The sequence below is a fragment of the Sorex fumeus genome, unplaced genomic scaffold, assembly GCF_029834395.1.
Source record: "Sorex fumeus unplaced genomic scaffold, SorFum_2.1 ptg000026l, whole genome shotgun sequence".
Classification (NCBI taxonomy): domain Eukaryota; kingdom Metazoa; phylum Chordata; class Mammalia; order Eulipotyphla; family Soricidae; genus Sorex; species Sorex fumeus.
This window is the reverse complement of record NW_026606083.1, coordinates 15,247,307-15,265,236: the sequence shown is the minus strand read 5'-3', so window position 1 is coordinate 15,265,236 and position 17,930 is coordinate 15,247,307. Positions and strand designations below refer to the sequence as shown.

At 41.1% G+C, this 17,930-nt stretch overlaps 1 protein-coding gene across 2 annotated transcripts in view; it reads left to right on the top strand.

Moving 5' to 3' along the window:
• Positions 1-17,930, top strand: part of NSUN6 (NOP2/Sun RNA methyltransferase 6) — a 33,236-nt gene that overhangs the window by 677 nt on the left and 14,629 nt on the right. For both annotated transcript variants that reach the window (XM_056114618.1, XM_056114617.1), the window contains exons 2-6: positions 629-784; positions 7,364-7,443; positions 10,049-10,158; positions 10,793-10,946; positions 16,249-16,330. In XM_056114618.1, the coding sequence (XP_055970593.1) occupies positions 629-784; positions 7,364-7,443; positions 10,049-10,158; positions 10,793-10,946; positions 16,249-16,330 (582 nt within the window). The remainder of the gene's footprint in view (positions 1-628; positions 785-7,363; positions 7,444-10,048; positions 10,159-10,792; positions 10,947-16,248; positions 16,331-17,930) is intronic.

Genomic DNA, 17,930 nt, shown 5'->3' with positions numbered 1-17,930 from the left:
CCTTGGACTTTTGCTACTCATCCTGATAAAAATCTGAAATTGCCAATATCTTTCTGCAGGGACTTAACTGCTTCCCGGGATTAGAGGCCAGTGTGGCCCATGCATTTTCTGGCCTAGCATTCCAACGGGAAAGCAAGAAGAGAAGACCGTTTATGTGCTTGCACCAGGTCTGAGCACTTGCTCAGGCACTTGGGTGGAAGTGATGCACGCTTTTGTGGAGTGCAGCTTCAGTGCCACTGGTTTTGCTTGGTGGTTTGTCTACCTTTAAACCTTCTCACACCTTTAGATTTCCTCTCAGATTGAATGTGAAAATCGAAGAGGATCCTTGAGTTCCCAAACTGACTATTTAACCATGCAGAAACCTGAAGCTAAAAAAACTCAAATATAATGAATGAAAAGTACTTATTTGGAACCTGGGTTTTCTTTGCGTGGAAATTATGGAGTCTGGTTAAAAAATACTCTAGGGGCTTTAGGGTATTGATAATGAATGAAGGTAATGACATTCTGGTACGTACAGTAAGTCTTCCAACAGGTGTTCATTCCCCTTAATAATTTTAATTTGTAAAAGGAACTAGAGACATTAATTGATTCTTTTCAGATTGTATCAGCTGTATTCTTTTCTTTTCAGATTATATCAGCTGGAGGTAAAGATGAAGCAGAAAGGAAGTTTGAAACTCTGTTAAAGCACTTGTCACACCCGCCATCATTCACAACTGTCAGAATAAACACACACTTAGCCTCAGTACAATATGTGAAAAATTTGTTACTTGATGAACTCCATAAGGTTAGTGCACATGTTTTTATCATTATGTATATAGTACTATGGTATGTCTGTTAGAGAGCTCTCCACCAGTATCTTATGATATGCAGCTAACCCTCCTTATTCAATGGGAAATTTGTTCCATTACCTATCTTGGACACCCAGATCCTCAGATGCCTAAGTCCCTTTTATAAAACAGTAGAATATTTGTATAATCTGTGCACAACTCCCTGTGTGTTTTAGGTCATCTTAATTTATAATAGCAATGTAAATGCTTTGTAATGCTATCATTGTATACTTTATGTAGGAAATGATGACAAGATAAAAATATCTGTGTTCAGTATAGGTAGAGCCATTCGAGGCCTGATTCTGTGGTTGTAGAACCCCTGGATTTGAAGGGCTGGCTAGTATCTTTGCTAACATTCCAGTTTTACAAGTGAAGCAATTCAGGATAATGAATGTTAAATTGTTCAAGATTACATAATAATGGCTATGCTAGAACTGGAACTTAGCATTTCTAATTTTGAATTTATTTTCATGACTAGCTTACATAATGCGTAGGGGCCTTCATTGCCTTATCATTGAAATACATGAGAAGGGCAGAGATTCTTCAATAGACTAGAGTGCAAACACAGCATTCTGGTGACCCAGGTTTTATCCCTAGCAATGTGTGGTCCCCTGAGCACCCATTGGAGTGACTGCTGGGTGTCCAAGGAGGACAAACTACATTTGAAAAGGTCAATTCTAACTAAAAGTATGATTTTGCAGCAGATATTCTAATTATCACCTAAATACAAAGAGCAGATACAAACAGCTTTCATTTGTCACGGGCTACATTACCAGTTTTTTTTTTTTATGTGATCAAAAATTTCTGAGAATTTTTTTATTTTTTAAAATGATACAACATTAGAAACTGAAGCAATAATACAGGTAAGGGTCGCAGCATACAGCGGCGGTGGCTCTATCTCTCCCGCCACCCGCGTTCGGTAGTCTCACCCTTCTCCCACCCGGGGAGGTCTATGGCGATGGTCAGGCAGAGGAAGGAATGAGGACCAGGCTGGTTGGTATTAGTAGCAGTTTATTCCATTCCTCTCTCCATCTACACCAGTCTCTCTTGTCTGTCTCTCCTCTGTCTCTGCTCTACAGTCTCCTTATATCTCTCTCTAAGAGGAATTGGGGAAACAATCACACATAGGTGTGGTCACAATCAATAGGGGTAGAACTCTTAGCCTCAGGGGAAGCTGCTCCTAGGACAGATCCTCATTATCAGATCAATCCACCCTAGAGCGAATTCTCTTGGGTGTGTTTCTCTCCTTGTCTAGCAAACATATAAGCATATATAATATAAATCATTTTGTATGGATACAGTAAGAAATATCTTAAACTTATAAAAATGCTCTAGGGCCATCTCGATCTCAGACTACATTACAGTGCTCAGGCCAGATAGTCTTTCCCACCCCTAGCAGGATCCTAGTCTCCTCGTTACTTTTGGATCATGACAGCATTTGTCTATGATCAAACTCTTAACTTATAGTTAAGAATCATGGCACTTTGGTCTGGCCCATTTCGATGCCAGGGTAGCTCACCGCTTGCCCTGGGTCCATTCAGTTTCTCATCGGGACCCTGCTTTCGGAGTGTTAGGAACTAAGGGCAACTGAGGCTTAAGTCGAGAAAGCAGATGCCCGGAAGTGAATAATATTCAAAGCCAATTAAATCCTAAGTTACAAAGCATAATGTTAACGGTCTTTCTGTATCTATACAAAAAGGATATTACTTTAAGGTAAAATGTTCATAAGGCATAAGGAGAGGAGAAAGGCAGTATTTCACTCATACATATAAAATCATAGATTTCTGGGAAACTGATCTTACAAATTAACAGAGTCTGATTAGGGGAAGCTGATTAAGTGGGTGGGGAAGAGAGCATAGGGAAGACTGTTTACAGATAAACACAATGGAAGTGGAAATGCTTCAGGAGCACTGTGATGGGTGTAACCAGATAAACCTAAGCTTCTTGTGGAAGAACAAAGCAATGTTATCCTACAAGGGTAAGGTGATCAACATGAGTTCAGTCCCTGGCACCATTTATGATCCCCTGACCACCACTAGTTGTGATCCCTGAGTGCAGAGTCAGGTATGGCCCCAAACCCAAAAATATTTCATGACATCTATGAAATTCGTGTTAGACATTTTTAAGGCACAGCTTGAAGTAGTGAATGTCCAGGTTGTGAGAACCAGCTAGAATTGTTTATAATTCTTTGAGACCAAAACTTAGCATAATAATTAAGATCTGGAGAAAACAAGCAGCTTCTCTAAGCCATTACATTAACTTCTCTACAAGTGGCATCCCTAAGCCATTACATATGTTTTCACATGTTTGACATATGTTTTAAGCTGGGAGACAGGACTCTATCCTGAGGCCCAGCAGAGGTGCCCATAACTTGGGAAGATACAGATGATGATGACGATGATGATGATGATGATGATTTGAGACTGGCTATTCTAGCTTTCCAGATAGATATACAAGATCTCCTAGTCTGAATAGAATGTGTCTGTGAGTGTTGTTCTAAGTGGACTTTGAAGCCTTCCTTAAAGGTTAGGAAAAAGTGAAGGTGATGAAGTGGCAGGCCCTGGTTGCAGAGCAGAAAACGGGTCTTGGAAGAGACAGTTCCCTTAAACCACTTGCTATGGACTGATTTCAGGCTGCAGGTGTCGAAAGGCTGAAAACCACTGCAGTGCCCTGGTATCACTCCTGGGCTCTCTGGAGGGCAGGTGCCTGTCTGCAGCTGTAAGTAAACCGTTGAAGAGTGCTGTTTTAGGCTGTTTTAAACATGTAATGGCTTAGAGAAGTTACTGGTATTATGTCTAATATCATTCTGAATGAAATTAGCACGACCAGTAATTTAAAATGATTTCCTTCATTAGTGGGAAAGTTCATACCTTGTATGAGTGAAACCTGGGCTCAGTTCCTTCTGCTGCAATTAAAAATAAAAAACAAACCTATAAAAATTAAATTTTTTCCTTCCATAATTCCAATATTCTTGTTTCCTAGGGAGATGTTCCAAATGGAAGGAGTAGGATGTGTCCCAAATTTATCTGGGCCACATGTTAAAAATGCAGTGTTCTAAAATGAAATGTTGGCTTTAAATTAAAATCCAGGATGGAGAGGCTGGAAACTCCATATTTTAGTGGGATGCCAAATGATTGACTCTTTAGAATACAGCTTCATGAGTTAAACATTAACCCAGCAATTCCAACCTGAAGTTTCTACCCAAGAGAAATCAAAACATATGTCCACACAAATGCCTAAATGTGTTTATTTATAGCATCTCATCATAGCTAAAAGGGAGAAATGTTCTAAATGTCCACCATCTGGTATTGAATAAAGATACGTGCAATGATTTATTTGTGGCAGTGAATACTATTCATCACTGAAGGTAACAGATCCATGCGTTGTGCATGGGTAAACCTCACTTTACGTTCTTATGTAAAGTGAAGGAAGTCAGACTGCTACCACCAGGGAGGGAGCTCCATGGGGCGGAAGCACATGCTGTGCATGCAGGAACCTTGTCACAGCTAGGAGTGACCCCTGTGTGCCATTAAGTGTGCCTCTCACTCCCCAAATGATACCATATGTTAATTCAACTTGTGTGAAATAGCCAGAAAAAGCAAAATTATAGAGAAAGTAGATAATTGGGGCTGGGGCGATAGTACAGCAGGTAAGACATTTGCCTTGCACATGGCCGACCAGAGTTCAATCCCCGGCAGCCCATATGGTCCCCCAAGCACTGTCTGGAGTAATTCCTGAGTGCAGAGCCCTGAGCATCGCTGGGTGTGACCCCCCCCACCCCCCAAAAAAAAGTAGATAGTTGCCCGGAATTGGGACCATGGAACAGGCATTGGCTGCAAATGGGCTTACAGAGCCTTTGTGCTGTGATGCAAATACCAGATATGGGGCAGTTGTGGTTATTGCAGAATTCTTTACATGAAGTGAACGATTTTTGAGTTGTGCGTTTTTAATGGATATGTTTTATAGTCTGTAAATCATGCCTCACTCATGTAGTGTCTGTGCAAACCTTCTAGTGCACAATGGCTGCTCTCCACTGGTTGCTTGGAGGTCACTCCCAATAGTGTCTAGGGACAATATAGGTCTGGGAATTGACCATGGAATTCCCATTTGCAAAGCATTTGCTCCACATTTTTTAACTATTTCTCTGGCCCCAATATTCACTGTTAAAAAGTGGATTCAGAAGAACCAGAGAGATACTCTAGCAGCCAGGGCATTTGCCTTGCAATCAGCCAATTTGGGTTTAATTCCCAAGCACCCTATTTGGTCTCCTGAGCACTGAGCTAGGCGTATGTCCTGAGCACTGCTGAATATCTCCTAACCCCTGAAACAACAGGAACCTTAGAGATTTTAAAGGGGTTTAAGGCCCTTTACCTTGCTTGTAACTTAACTTGTTCTGAATATGGCATGACATATGGTTGCTCACAACACTGCCAGGAATGACCGTTGAGCCTCAGGTATGACCTAAACACCCCAACCCACAAATAAATTTAAAAGTGTCATGAAGAAAAAATAGTAGAAGAAGGTAGGAGGTGCTAAGTTTTACATTCTGTGAAATTTTATGTACATGCATGGTTTTGTGAAAATATGATTTCTATATCATATGAAAAAGAAGAAAAGAAAACCCTTGATTTAATGTGGTTTTTTTTTTTTTTCTTTTGTTTTCTGGCCACACCCTGCAGTGCTCAGGGACCACTCCTGGCAGTTCTCAGAGATCTATATATGGTTCTGGGATTGAACCTCGCTTGGCTGTGTGCAATGCAAAGCGCCATATCTGCTGGTACGGTCTCTTCAGCTTCTCAAATATTTCTGTAGTATAAAGCAAGTGGTACTTGTGAACAAAAGTAAATGGAAAATGTATTGTCTACTTGAAAGAATCAGTTTACCATAGACTGGATATTGTAAGTTCATCAAACAGTGACTAAGTCTTTGGAGACTGGGGAAGAAACAGGGAGAATAGGGAAGAGAGAGAGAGCGTGTGTGTGTTTTTTTTTAATTTTATTTTTGGGTTTCGGACCACACCCAGTGACATTCAGGGGTTTTTCATGACTCTGTACTCAGGGATTATCCTGGAGGTGCTCAGGGGACAATATGGAATGTAGGGAATCGAACCCAAGTTGGCCAGTGCAAAGCAAACACCCTGCCTGCCATACTGTCTGGCACCAGTGATAATTTTTTTTAAATGAATAGACTCCTGAATCATTTTTTTCCTGGGGAGCAGAAGAAACTTGGATAATTTTTGACCTGGTGAAAAATTGGCTACTCCTGGCTCATGCACTTAGGAATCACTCCTGGTGGTGCTCGGGCACCATATGGGATGCTGCGAATTGAAACGCCCTACCTGCTGTACTACCTATTCAATCCCCATCTTTTCCCCTTTTCTCCTTATCAAAACTGACATAGCTAGCACTCCGTTTTTGGGTTTTTTTTTTTGTATTTTTGTTTTTTGTTTTTCCGGGCAGTGACTGGGGATTTGGGCCACATCAGGCTCTGTGTTCAGGACTCCATTCCTGGCATTAATCAAGCTGCCATGTGGGATGATGGGAATTGAACTCAGTTCAGCTGCATGCAAGGCAGACGCCCTACACTCTGCATAGCAGTCAGTATCGCTAGTGTTTAATAAACAATGTTTACCAATCTCAAAATGTTTAATAATCTCAATCTGCAATGCCCTATTCATAGGCTTTTCTTTTCTCTTGTTTTGTTTTGTGGTGCTGGGGATTGAAACCTGGGACTCAAATGTGCATACCATGTAACTGCTGAGTCACATCCCTGACCTCCTACTGTTTTCCTAAGGATATTAAACATAGTTCAGTTTTGGATGTATATTTTCAATGTCAGTCACTTAAGGTGAAAGAAAATGTGAGTATAAAGCCAAACATTAAATGAAGTTGAGCTTTATGAAGTAGTCAGGATGCTTTGAAATTCATTATAAAGGAAACATTAGTTTTAAGTTCTTTGTTTGCTTTTTTGTTTGGGGTCCACACCTGTGGTGCTCAGGGATTATTCTTGGCTCTGCACTCAGAATTCTCTCCTGGCAGTGCTTGCGGGACCATATGGGATGCTGGGGATCGAATCTGGGTCAGCCGGGTGCCAGGCAAATGCCTTACCCTCTATACTGTCCAGCCCTGCTTAGACTTTTTTTTTAAAAAGTAGTATCCTATGGAAGCTTTATGGTTTGGAAGTCATGATAAAGTTCTGGAATGAGAGATGAAATAATATTATTATCTTATTATCTCATTCCTACTTTGGACAAATTTGCAGGCTATCGAATGTAGCCTGCCCACAGGGCAGAGTCTGGCAAACTCCCCGTGGCGTACCAAATATGCCAAATACCAGTAACAATGATGGGTCTCATTCTCCTAAAGAGCCTTGAATATAATCTCAGGGCTAGGATGAAAGAGACGTTACTGGGGCCTGCTCGAGGCAATCGACGAATAACAGGATGATGAAATGAAATGATGAAATGATAAAGTTCTACAGGGTGAAATTTTTCAGATTTATTACTTGCTTTATAATTTGTTTATTATCCTTAATAGCAATATAATGGATTACGTGTTCCTGTTCTTCAACATCCAGACCTTCAGGATGTTCTACTTATTCCTGTTATTGGACCTAGGTTTGTAACTGTTTTGTTTTTCAAATTAACCTAAATAGAAATTTGTCATAGGTTCATTCTTCACTGTTACAGGTTTTTATATTTTACTGGTAATACTTTCTCCATTATTAGCAGTATTATATAAAAAGACAAGAATTCACAAATTCATGTATTGCTCATATTTCCATTATGGAAAAGACTCTAAAAGAATACTCAGAATGGAACTCATACTCCTGAGAATAATGCATTTTTATTTACTTAAAAAATTGGGGAATGGGGGTAGGCTATACCCAGCAGTGCTTAGTGCTTTTTCCTGGATCTGTGCTCCGGGTTCAATCCTGGTGCGGCTTGGGTAACCATATGGGCTGTTGGCGATTGAATCTTTTTCCATTGTATGCAAAACAATCAGCCTACCCACTGTACTACTGCCCCCGTCGCAGAACAATGCATTTTTAGATCAATTCAGTGTAATGATTATTTCTACTTTATGTTTTTATTTATTTCAACTTTCTAAGAGGCTTCTTTTGTTGTGTATCTTGAGATTCTTGTGATAAAGTAAAACTTTTTAACTACAACAAAACTATAAAGCACATATGTACTTGCTACCTAATATGTTCTTCTGTATATTTTTTAATTCCATTAGTAACTGTACTGCAAACCACAGTGTAAAACTTATAATAGTAATAGGCGCCTCTCATAGGGATATACTGGTGTACGGGAGGCAAATGAGTGTGTGGAGATGGAACTGGTGGAGGACAATGAACCCTAGTGAAGGGATTGGTGTTGAAACATTTATGCCTGAAACCCAAACATGAATACTTTGTAATTTCACGGTGACTAAATAGAAAAAGAAATTTAATTTATCCATAATAAAGTGAAATTACTGTGTATGTTCTTAAAAGAACAGATATTTTCTAATTCATTTGCATATTCAGAAAGCATGTATTTAAAAATCTAAAAGATAACTTGTATATTATGGGTGTTCTATTCCTTAGCAACATAAAATACTCTCTAATTATGGTATAAATATTTATATCCCTAAAAGTTATAATAATAGTGTCAGGTAATTTAGTGGCTAATAGTGGATCAGGGGTTCAATAGATTATGGTTTATCATGCAGTGGAATGTCATGTTGCCTTTAATGTAAGAGAATTATATATGCAATTAAAAAAAAAACCTGTGCACAATTATCAAAGCATGTGGCTGTGATTATGATAATCACTCATTATTTTTTTTGCCACACCTGGTGGTGCTCAGGGCTTACTCCTTTACTCCTGACTTACTCTTGGCTCTGTGCTTAGGCATCTCTCCTGATGGGGTGCAGGACCATATGTTTTGCTGGGGATCAAACCTGGGTCGACTATGTGCTAGGCAAGTGCCTTATATATTCTATCGCTCCAGCCCCTAATCACTTTTTTTTTCCAATTAAAAAAATGAAACAATTACACATTTTATTTATGCTGAGTTTGGAGGGTATAGCTTAATGAGTTACAGGGTTTAATTGTTGAAGGACAAAGAGGGGCAAGAAGGGGACAAGAAGTTTTCTCTCACAGTGATTCTTGTTTTTTAGTATGAGCATGTGTTTTGCAATTAAGTGATTTTTTTGGTAAGAGTTTCGATATGAAACTGCTTACAATGAAATACCATTTGCTGAGCTTTCTTATATTTAAACAGCAGCGAGCAACCATTCAGTCACCTACTCAATCAAGATCTAACCTACTTCCCTTACCTTGAAACATTTTTTTGCATCTGCCCTACCAGGAAACCATGGTTCTGGTTTCTGTCTTCTCAATGTTAAGTCAGTTTTCTATGTTCGTGATCACAGGTCTTTAGAGATTGTACTTCTAATCTTTTCTCAGCCTTTTGACTAAGATTCAGTGATATTTTGTTTCTGATAAGAATGCAGAATTGCAGGGAGCTGGAGAAATAATGCAGCGGGTAAATCACAAGTGAGAATCAGCTGAAGAACAAGGGTCCTGCCCCCATCCCACAGTCCCGGCTCCCGAGCAAATTGAGTTATCTGGTAGTAAATGATACCAATTTTCTTAGAAGTGATTTTGAACTAGAGTAGGAATCTGAAACATGAAAGAATCTAAGGGAACGAAAGGAATTCTTTTTATCTGTTTGGGCCATGCCGAGCAGTGCTCAGGGCTTTATTCCTGGCTCTGTGTTCAGGAATCATTCGTGGTGAAGCTGGGATACCTATATTCAGTCCTGGGGATCAAACCTGAGTCAGTCGTGTGCAAGACAAGCGCTCTTCTCGGTGTATTCTCTCACGGGCTCCGTGGTGCCTCTTTATTGGGTTCCCTTTCCACTGGACTTCTTTTTTTAAGAACCCTATTGAATTTTTTTTCTTAAAAATATTTTTTTCTTTTATATTTATTAACACCTTCTCTTTCCCCCTCAACACCCGCCCCCCCTCAGTGCCAGGGATTGAACCCAGGGCCTCACACATCTACATGTAAGCACAGCTTCTGAGCTGAATCTCCAGCTCTTTTTCTTAAGCTGTTCATTAGTACTTGTTACCATGGAACAGTTAAAGGGATGATTTTCTCAGGGTGGGATCAGAACATTCGAAAGGTTGACAATGTTGGAGGCATATCACTATTTTGCCTTGGTCCTCAAGGAAGAACATTAAGAAACAGCCGTGTGAAGCTGTGGTCGGTGCCCAGTGTGGCAATGCAGTGCTGAGAGGTGCCCACGTCTATGTGCCAGGAGTTGTGTCAGCCTCAGCATGTAAGTCCAGTGTTTAAGTTTCTCTGTAAAATAAAAATTTCCTAAAACTTTTATGCATTATCAAATGGGAATTTTATGAAATTATCATGCATACTATCTTTACTTTGCCTTTGTCAGATAGTTTGCCAGGGTTTGCATTTTATATAGCCCATGAGGTATTGATCTGATAGAGAAGCACAGTATCGTCCATGTAAGATTTTTTACCAGTGTTTTTATTTCTATAAGAGAGTGGGTGTGATGCAGTTTTAGGAGGTTTTTTGGAAGAAAATTTAGAATAAGATGATTGACCCAAAGATACCCAGATTTATGTGACGTCTTGTAGGAAGTATTAGATTTTGGGGAAGTAACTTTAAGTACCAATCCTTCTGCTTTGTAAAAAATCTGTGGGTGAAGTAGGATGTTTTAAGACTCTCTTTGTTTTCCTATGAGTAAATCTTCATTTGGTTTCTTGTTAGGAAACAGAAAGTAAGGCTCTATTTTCTGTTCCACAAAGTGAGTTAATGGAGCCGATTTAGATTGAAGCCCCTAGAACCTCTGCCTCTCCTTAGCCATCCTCTGCCTGACTTAAAGAATTTTCATTTTTATTCTACTAAAGTACAAAACACTAAAATGTGATTTTTTTTCTCTTTTCTAGTTATGAAAGCTGGAGATATTATTTCCGTGTACTCTGATATTAAAGGCAAATGTAAAAAAGGAGCCAAAGAATTTGATGGAACCAAAGTATTTCTTGGAAATGGTGTTTCTGAACTAAGCCGCAGAGAAATCTTCAGTGGGCTTCCCGAACTAAAGTATGTTATCCAAGTGTTTGGAAGGCAATAAATACTCTCTTTTTTTTGTGGTTCAAGAATTTTAAAACAAGAGTATATCTAGTTGCATTATATGGATAATATTTTGGTATAATAATTAGCCCTTATTTCCTTGTTTTGGAGAAAATGCTTTTAGGTAATAAATGCCTAGACTAAATACTATAAGCTATTAGTCACACTGATTGTCAAATAACTTTACTTTTCCTTTTGAATTTTATTTTTGAATTTTATTTGAATTTTATTATTTTGAAATATCTGTATCATTTGAGAGTAGTACTTAGGTAAAGGAGAAGCTAATCCAGTTTTTTTTTTCCTTGGGTCACACCCGGCGATGCTCAGGAGTTACTCCTGGCTCTGCACTCAGGAATCACTCCTGGTGGTGCTCAGGGGACCATATGGGATGCTGGGAATCGAACCCGGGTCAGCCGCATACAAGGCAAACACCCTACCCGCTGTGCTATTGCACAGTTTGTTTTAACATTATCATTTTGTGAAAGGAAAGTTTCTAATATCATATACAATAAAATTCTTTTAATTAAATATTAACAGAAAGTCAGCACTCTCATGAAAAGTTATGGCAAAACAATGTTTTTTGTCAAGGTTTGCATTTTATACAGGGCATGGGGAATTGATCTGATAGAGAAGCACAATGTCATCCGTGAAAGGATTTTTGCCAGTGCTTTTCTTTCTGTAAGAGAGTGGGTGTGATACTTGTTTGAGAAGGATTTTTTGGAAGAAAACTTGGAATAGTAAGGATTGATTTTTACAATTATATTTTGTAAAAATACAGGGTTTTTTGGTTTTTTCGTTTTTTGTTTTTTTGTCGTGGTGGTTTTTGGTGGCTCTCAGGGATCACTCCTGGCAGTGCTCAGCGTACCATATTGGTTTCTGGGGACCAAATCTGGGTCCAAACTGCATGAAAAGTAAGTGCCCTATCTCTGTATGATCTCTCCAGCTCTCAAAATACAGTTAGTTTTTAATCATCCGTGGCTGTTGTTTCTAAATATGCTTGAGAGCTACCCAGTTTCTTTGTCTAGTGTTTTCAGACTGTTATAATTCTAGTTCTAGCTCCATCATTGCATAGAAGATGCCAATTTCTCCATGTCACTCATACCTGGCTGCTGGAACCATTTTTTATGTTGTAGCAGTTTGGGCATATAATCGAATTCTTCCTGGTTTCAAGTGTCAGGAACTTCTCAACTGCCAGGAAGATTTTGCTCTCTTTAGCAGACTTTATGACTATGGAGATAAAGAAGTCTGGGAAGGACTTGCTGCCTAAAGCTCTGGCTTTTGAGAAAGTGATTTATTCAGAGGTTGGTGGAGACAGGACTTAAATAATCAGTCTCTATATCCCTATCCCTCAGTCATGGGGACACATGTGGCAAGGGAAGGGAATTGGGGTGTGTGCCTGCCTGTAGACTGACTGATCTTCAGCACAGGCTGTTTGGGGTTGGGACCTGGGGCTTCACCTCAAGTCCCTGTTGCCTTCTAGTGCTGCCTGCTTAACAGGTCAAAGTGATTTTACTTCTGTTGCTGCAGGGCTTGTTTTTTGGTTGTTTTGTTTGGTTTGGTTTTGTTGTTGGTGTGTTTTTTTTTTTTTTTTTTTTTTGCGTTTTGGGTCACACCCAACTATGCTCTGAGGTTACTTCTGGCTCTCCAGTCAGTAATCACTCCTGGTGTTGCTCAGAGGACCCTATGGGATGCTGGGGATCGAATGCAGATCTGTTGTGTGCAATGCAAACACCCTCCCCACTGTACTATTGCTCCTTCCCTCATTGCTGCAGGCTTTGGCTGTGCTAGTGTTGGGGGTCGTTGAAGCATTGAAATCTCATGTGGGCACGTGTGCTTTGAAAAAGCGCTTGTGGAAGAGTCTTTGTTCGAGCCAGCTTTGGGTGTTTCTGTTTCAGGATTTCAGCCATCTGCTGTGGTTATCTTTAGGTTTGTAATAGAGAATTGACACTTGGGTCGGCTCTCCTAGTTCGTTCTTAGTGGTTTATTCATCTTCCTTCTCTTCTTTGATGTGGTAGTTCTCGTAACTGGGCCGGAAGACTTTTCTGAGTGTTTTTCTTTGTGGTAGGAGGCAGCCACCGTTCAAAAACACTGTTCATAAGTTTAAGCGCAGCAGTTGGGCTCCTGCTTTGCCTAAGTGAGAAAGAGCACACTGCGTTACAAAGAAATAGTACGTGCCGTTATAAAAGAGACAGTGGGTTCCAAATAAAGTCCTTTGTGCTGGACCCCATCAAAATTTAGTATCTAGGGACTGGAGGGATAGCATAGTGGGTAGGGCGTTTGCCTTGCATGTGGCCGACCCGGATTCAATTCCCAGCATCCCATATAGTCGCCTGAGCACTGCCAGGAGTATTTCCTGAGTGCATAAGCTAGGAGTAACCTCTGTGCGTCGCCGGGTGTGACCCCCCCAAAAAAATAAATAAAAATAAAAAAATTAAAATTAAAAAAGAAATTTAGTGTCTAACTGTGGTTTAAATTTCTCCCAAAGTAGAAACTGAACCTAACCAGTCAGGACTTTGCCTGATGAGGCAACGTGCTCATGAGGTAACATGCCTTCCCTTGTGGATGGATGCTTTGCCTAAAGTCATCCTCCTTTGGCCAATGACCTTCTCCCACCCTTTTTCTGACTATAATAAACTCCCATTTTATATAACTTTTTTTTGTTTGTTTGCTTTTTGGCCATACCAGAAATGCTCAAGGTTTATTCCTGGTTCTACACTGAGGGATCACTGCTGGGTTCATTCCCGAACTCTGCAAAACAGTGTATACGTGTGTATGTGTGTGTGTGTGTGTGTGTGTATGTGTGTGTGTGTGTACAAATATATGTTATATGTAATTTATGGTTGAATGATAATTGACTGACATTATTTTTTGTTATTAATTTTTTTGATTGAGAGGGGTCCACTCCCAGCTGTGTTCAGGACTTATTTGTAACAGTTCAGGGACCACTTCTGGTGAGGCTCAGGGTATGTGGTACTGGGATTGAACCCAGGTCTGACCCACTCTACTATTTCATCAGCCTAATTACTTTTATTTTTATTAATTTTTTATTTATTTAATTTTTTTTGCTTTTTGGGTCACACCTAGCGATGCACAGGGGTTACTCCTGGCTCTTGCACTCAGGAATTACTCCTGGCGGTGCCCAGGGTACCATATGGGATGCTGGGAATCGAACCCGGGTCGGCCTCATGCAAGGCAAACGCCCTACCCGCTGTGCTATCACTCCAACCTCCCAATTATTTGTAATTAAATATTGTAAAGACGGCATGCTTGTACTGGTAGGCACGGTTAGAAAGAGATAGCCCAAAGGGGCTCAGAGGTCAGGATACTGGGCTAGAAAGGCTGGTCTGGGTGAGAAAGGCATATAAATATGCACATTTCTGTGTATTTTAGAAGGTCAGAGTTCGGCAATTTAGAAAGTCTTTTAAGTGAAGGAACAGGCCAGGGTTTCGAGGAATTTAATATTGGGTCTCCCCTATACTGTCGTTGGGACTGAGGTCTTCGTCTAGGCACTTGCACCATTGTCTTAGCATAGAACTTACTTTTGAATATGGAGTAGTGACATTTGAGACATTTTCTCTGTATACGGCCTGTTCTAGTCAGGATTTGACTAAGGAATTGTTTGATTTGATCCTGCCTACTGCAGAATCCAAGTAATCTTACTTCTAATTGAAAATGCCTGATTTGATTGAATTCACTGATGCCTAATTGTGATGAAAAGATGTGATGAAAAGATGTGATGAAAAGATGAAAGCTAAAATGGAGGAGAGGAAGAAAGTTTTATTTATCAAGTACTAGAGGTGATTAGAAGTGAGGGGAGTTCATAGTTTGGGGAGGGGAGCAAACTAGGCCTCTCCCAAACACACCATATATATATATATATATATATATATATATTTATTTATTTATTGAATCACTGTGGGAAAAGTTACAAAGCTTTCAGGTTTAGGTCTCAGTCATGCAAATATCAAACACCTTTCCCTTTACCAATACTTATTTTTTACCACGAAGAATCCCAGTAAAACCCCTCCCAATGCCTGCGAGGCAGATGAATTCTAGTTGACACTCTATCTGCTTTGATTAGATTCATTGTTTCAATAAAAGATGCACCACTATTATTTAGAGTTTACCCCCTCCCCCAAATCAGACATGCTGAGAAAGCATTGTGGAGTGATTCGCTTTCTACAGCTGGGTTCAAGAATGTTGGTTTTGGATTTCGCTATTTTGCTGATTAACCCTGGAAGTATTTCTACTGAGAGTCAGATAATTAAGAGATTGGTTTCTGTGCTCTGGAGTCGTGGCCGTGCTGGAGAGCCGTTCGTGGGGGGCAACTGGCGGCCTCGGTAGGGCGTGAAGGATGGACTGGAATGCCCCCCTTCCCATGAGGTTTTAGTTGCCCCCCACACCCCCGGCTCACACCTGCTCTCCACAAGGCACCATGTGGCCGCCATCTTCTTTCCAGAGAGGAGAGGGCGAATGGGGCAACACCCTTTCCCCTCCGGGCAGACATGATGGCCTGGATTAACGCATAGTCCGTTCACTTTTCTGCTCCAAGCTGCTGGGTTCTGCATTAAGTCCTTGCCAAACACACCATATTGGCATCAGGATAATTGATCTGAAGGCAAGCTACCCGTGACATATTCGATATGCCAAACACAGTAACAAGTCTCACAATGTTACTAGGCCCGCTCGAGCAAATCAATGAACAGTGGGAGGACAGTGACAGTGACATTTAAAAATATAAAAGGGCTCAGGAAAAACCTGAATATTGTCCTGTCCCCAGGAAGGCAAGATTGCCCAAGAGCATGGCAGCACAGTGGGGGCTCCCCCCGCAGAGTGTGTTCAGATTTCTCTCTGGGGTCTTAGGGAGCACATACAGGGTGAAGACACTCACCTCATCTGCCACCAATTCCTATTTGATTTTTCAGCTCTACCAGGAGTGACCCTTGAACACAGAGCCAGGAGAAGACCTCGAACCACACCCTCTATCCCCCCCAAAAAAACCCAAAACCAAACAGCATCTTATATTTCACATGCTGCGTGGACATGTTCCTGGAAAGTTTGTGTAGACCAGCATTTCTTAACTGTAATCTACATTTCTCAACTGTAATCTCCTCCCAGGATATTGCAAGGGGTCACAGGTGAAAACTGTGTAAATGGGGCAGGGCTGAGGGGGAGAGGACTCAGGAGGGTCAGAGGGGGCCACAGTCAGTCAGAGGTTGAGAAATGCTGTGGAGACCAAGTTGTTTCTACCAGTGCTTGATTTCCTTTTCAGGGGTGTAGGCATAAGAATGACGGATCCCGTGTACCGCAGCCCTTCCTTTGACAATGTCCTGCCCGGCTATGTGTTTTTACAGGTAAGTGAAAAGGAAAATATTCGGTGGTCTTAAAACAGTCTTAATTGTGTGTAATCTGAATTTTTTTGAGAATTTTGTTTTTGGGGGTGTGGGGGTGAGGGGAATGTATGTATTTCTGATCTGCCTTTCGTTAAGCAGTAAGAAAGAACTTCTCTTCCTCCCTTTCTCTTTTCTGTATTGTTGCTGTCATGACCAGGGGACACACACAAACATACGAAGCCTTACTGGCCAGCGCAGATGCCCGCACACGCTTGGCTGCAGTGTGTGGAGGTGATACCCTGGCAGAGCTTTGTTCCCCACAGATCAGTGTATCCGCCTAACCTATGGCCTGGGGGTGGTGCTGGAGATGTAGTCAGGGCTTCCTAACTGCCAGCTGACTCTGCATCTGCAGCTGGGTTTTGGCTTGAGGGCTGCACCCGTGCTCAAGGTGTACTCCTGGCTCGGCATGCAGATCTCACCCCTGGTGTGATATGGGGCATCGGGTTCAAGTAAGGCTCATGCAAAGCGAGTGCTCTACCCACTGTACTCTTTCTCGAGCCCTCCAGCTGAATTTTTTTTTTTCCCCCTTTATTTTATTTTATTTTTTTTAAAGTTGTAGATTTACAATTTTTTGTGCTTTGGTTTCAATTATACAATGATCAGATACCCATCCCTCCACCAGTGCCCATTTTCCACCACCATGGATAATATCCCTCCCACCCCCATCCCCCCATCCCCCCGTCTCTGTGGCAGGGCAATCCCCTGTGTCCTCTCTCTCCTTTTGGGTGTTGTGGTCTGCAAAAGAGGCATTGAGTGGCAAACATGTTCAGTCCATAGTCTACTTTCGACATGCATCTCCCCTCCTGGGAGGATCCTCCAAACATCCTTTATTTGGTGCTCCCTTCTCTATCTGAATAGCCCTTTCCTCTAGGATACCCGGCTGGCCTCTAAGTTATGAAGTAATCCTCCTGGTGCTGATCTCAGCTATTCTTGGGTATCCAGCTGAATTTTTAACAACCCCTTTTTCTATTTCTTTTGCCCGTGGGTGCTTTAATAGCTTTTTGCAGTTGTTGCTTTTCCTTGGAGACTCTTAATCTTTACCCAGGTGTGCATTTGTAATTCCATGTAAATGGTCTCTTTGTAACTTGGAATAAAGTTCAAATGATTTACTAATGGGTTTTTGTCCAACAGTTATTGGTTGCTGTGAGAGATAAGCAATTAATTTTTTATACCCACGCTATTACCGTCTTTCATATGGGGCCAAAGAGATAATATAGTGGGGAAGGTGCTTGCCTTGAACCTTGGACCAGGATTCAATGCCTGGTGCCCTATATGGTCTCCCAAGCCCACCATGAGTGATCCCTGAGCACTGCTAGGTATGGCCCAAAACCAAACAAAATTCTTTCATGTGTATTATCTCATTTGGTTTGTTACTAGTCTGCCAGTTAGATGGTTTTTAATTTTTTTGTTATTTGTTTGTTTGTTTGTTTTGTGGCCACGCCTGGCAATGCTAGGACTTTCTCCTAGCCCTGCATTTAGGGATCACTCTTGATAGTGCTTGAGGAACCATATGGAGTGCTGGGGATTGAATCCAGATTGGTCGGGTGCAGGGCAAATGTGC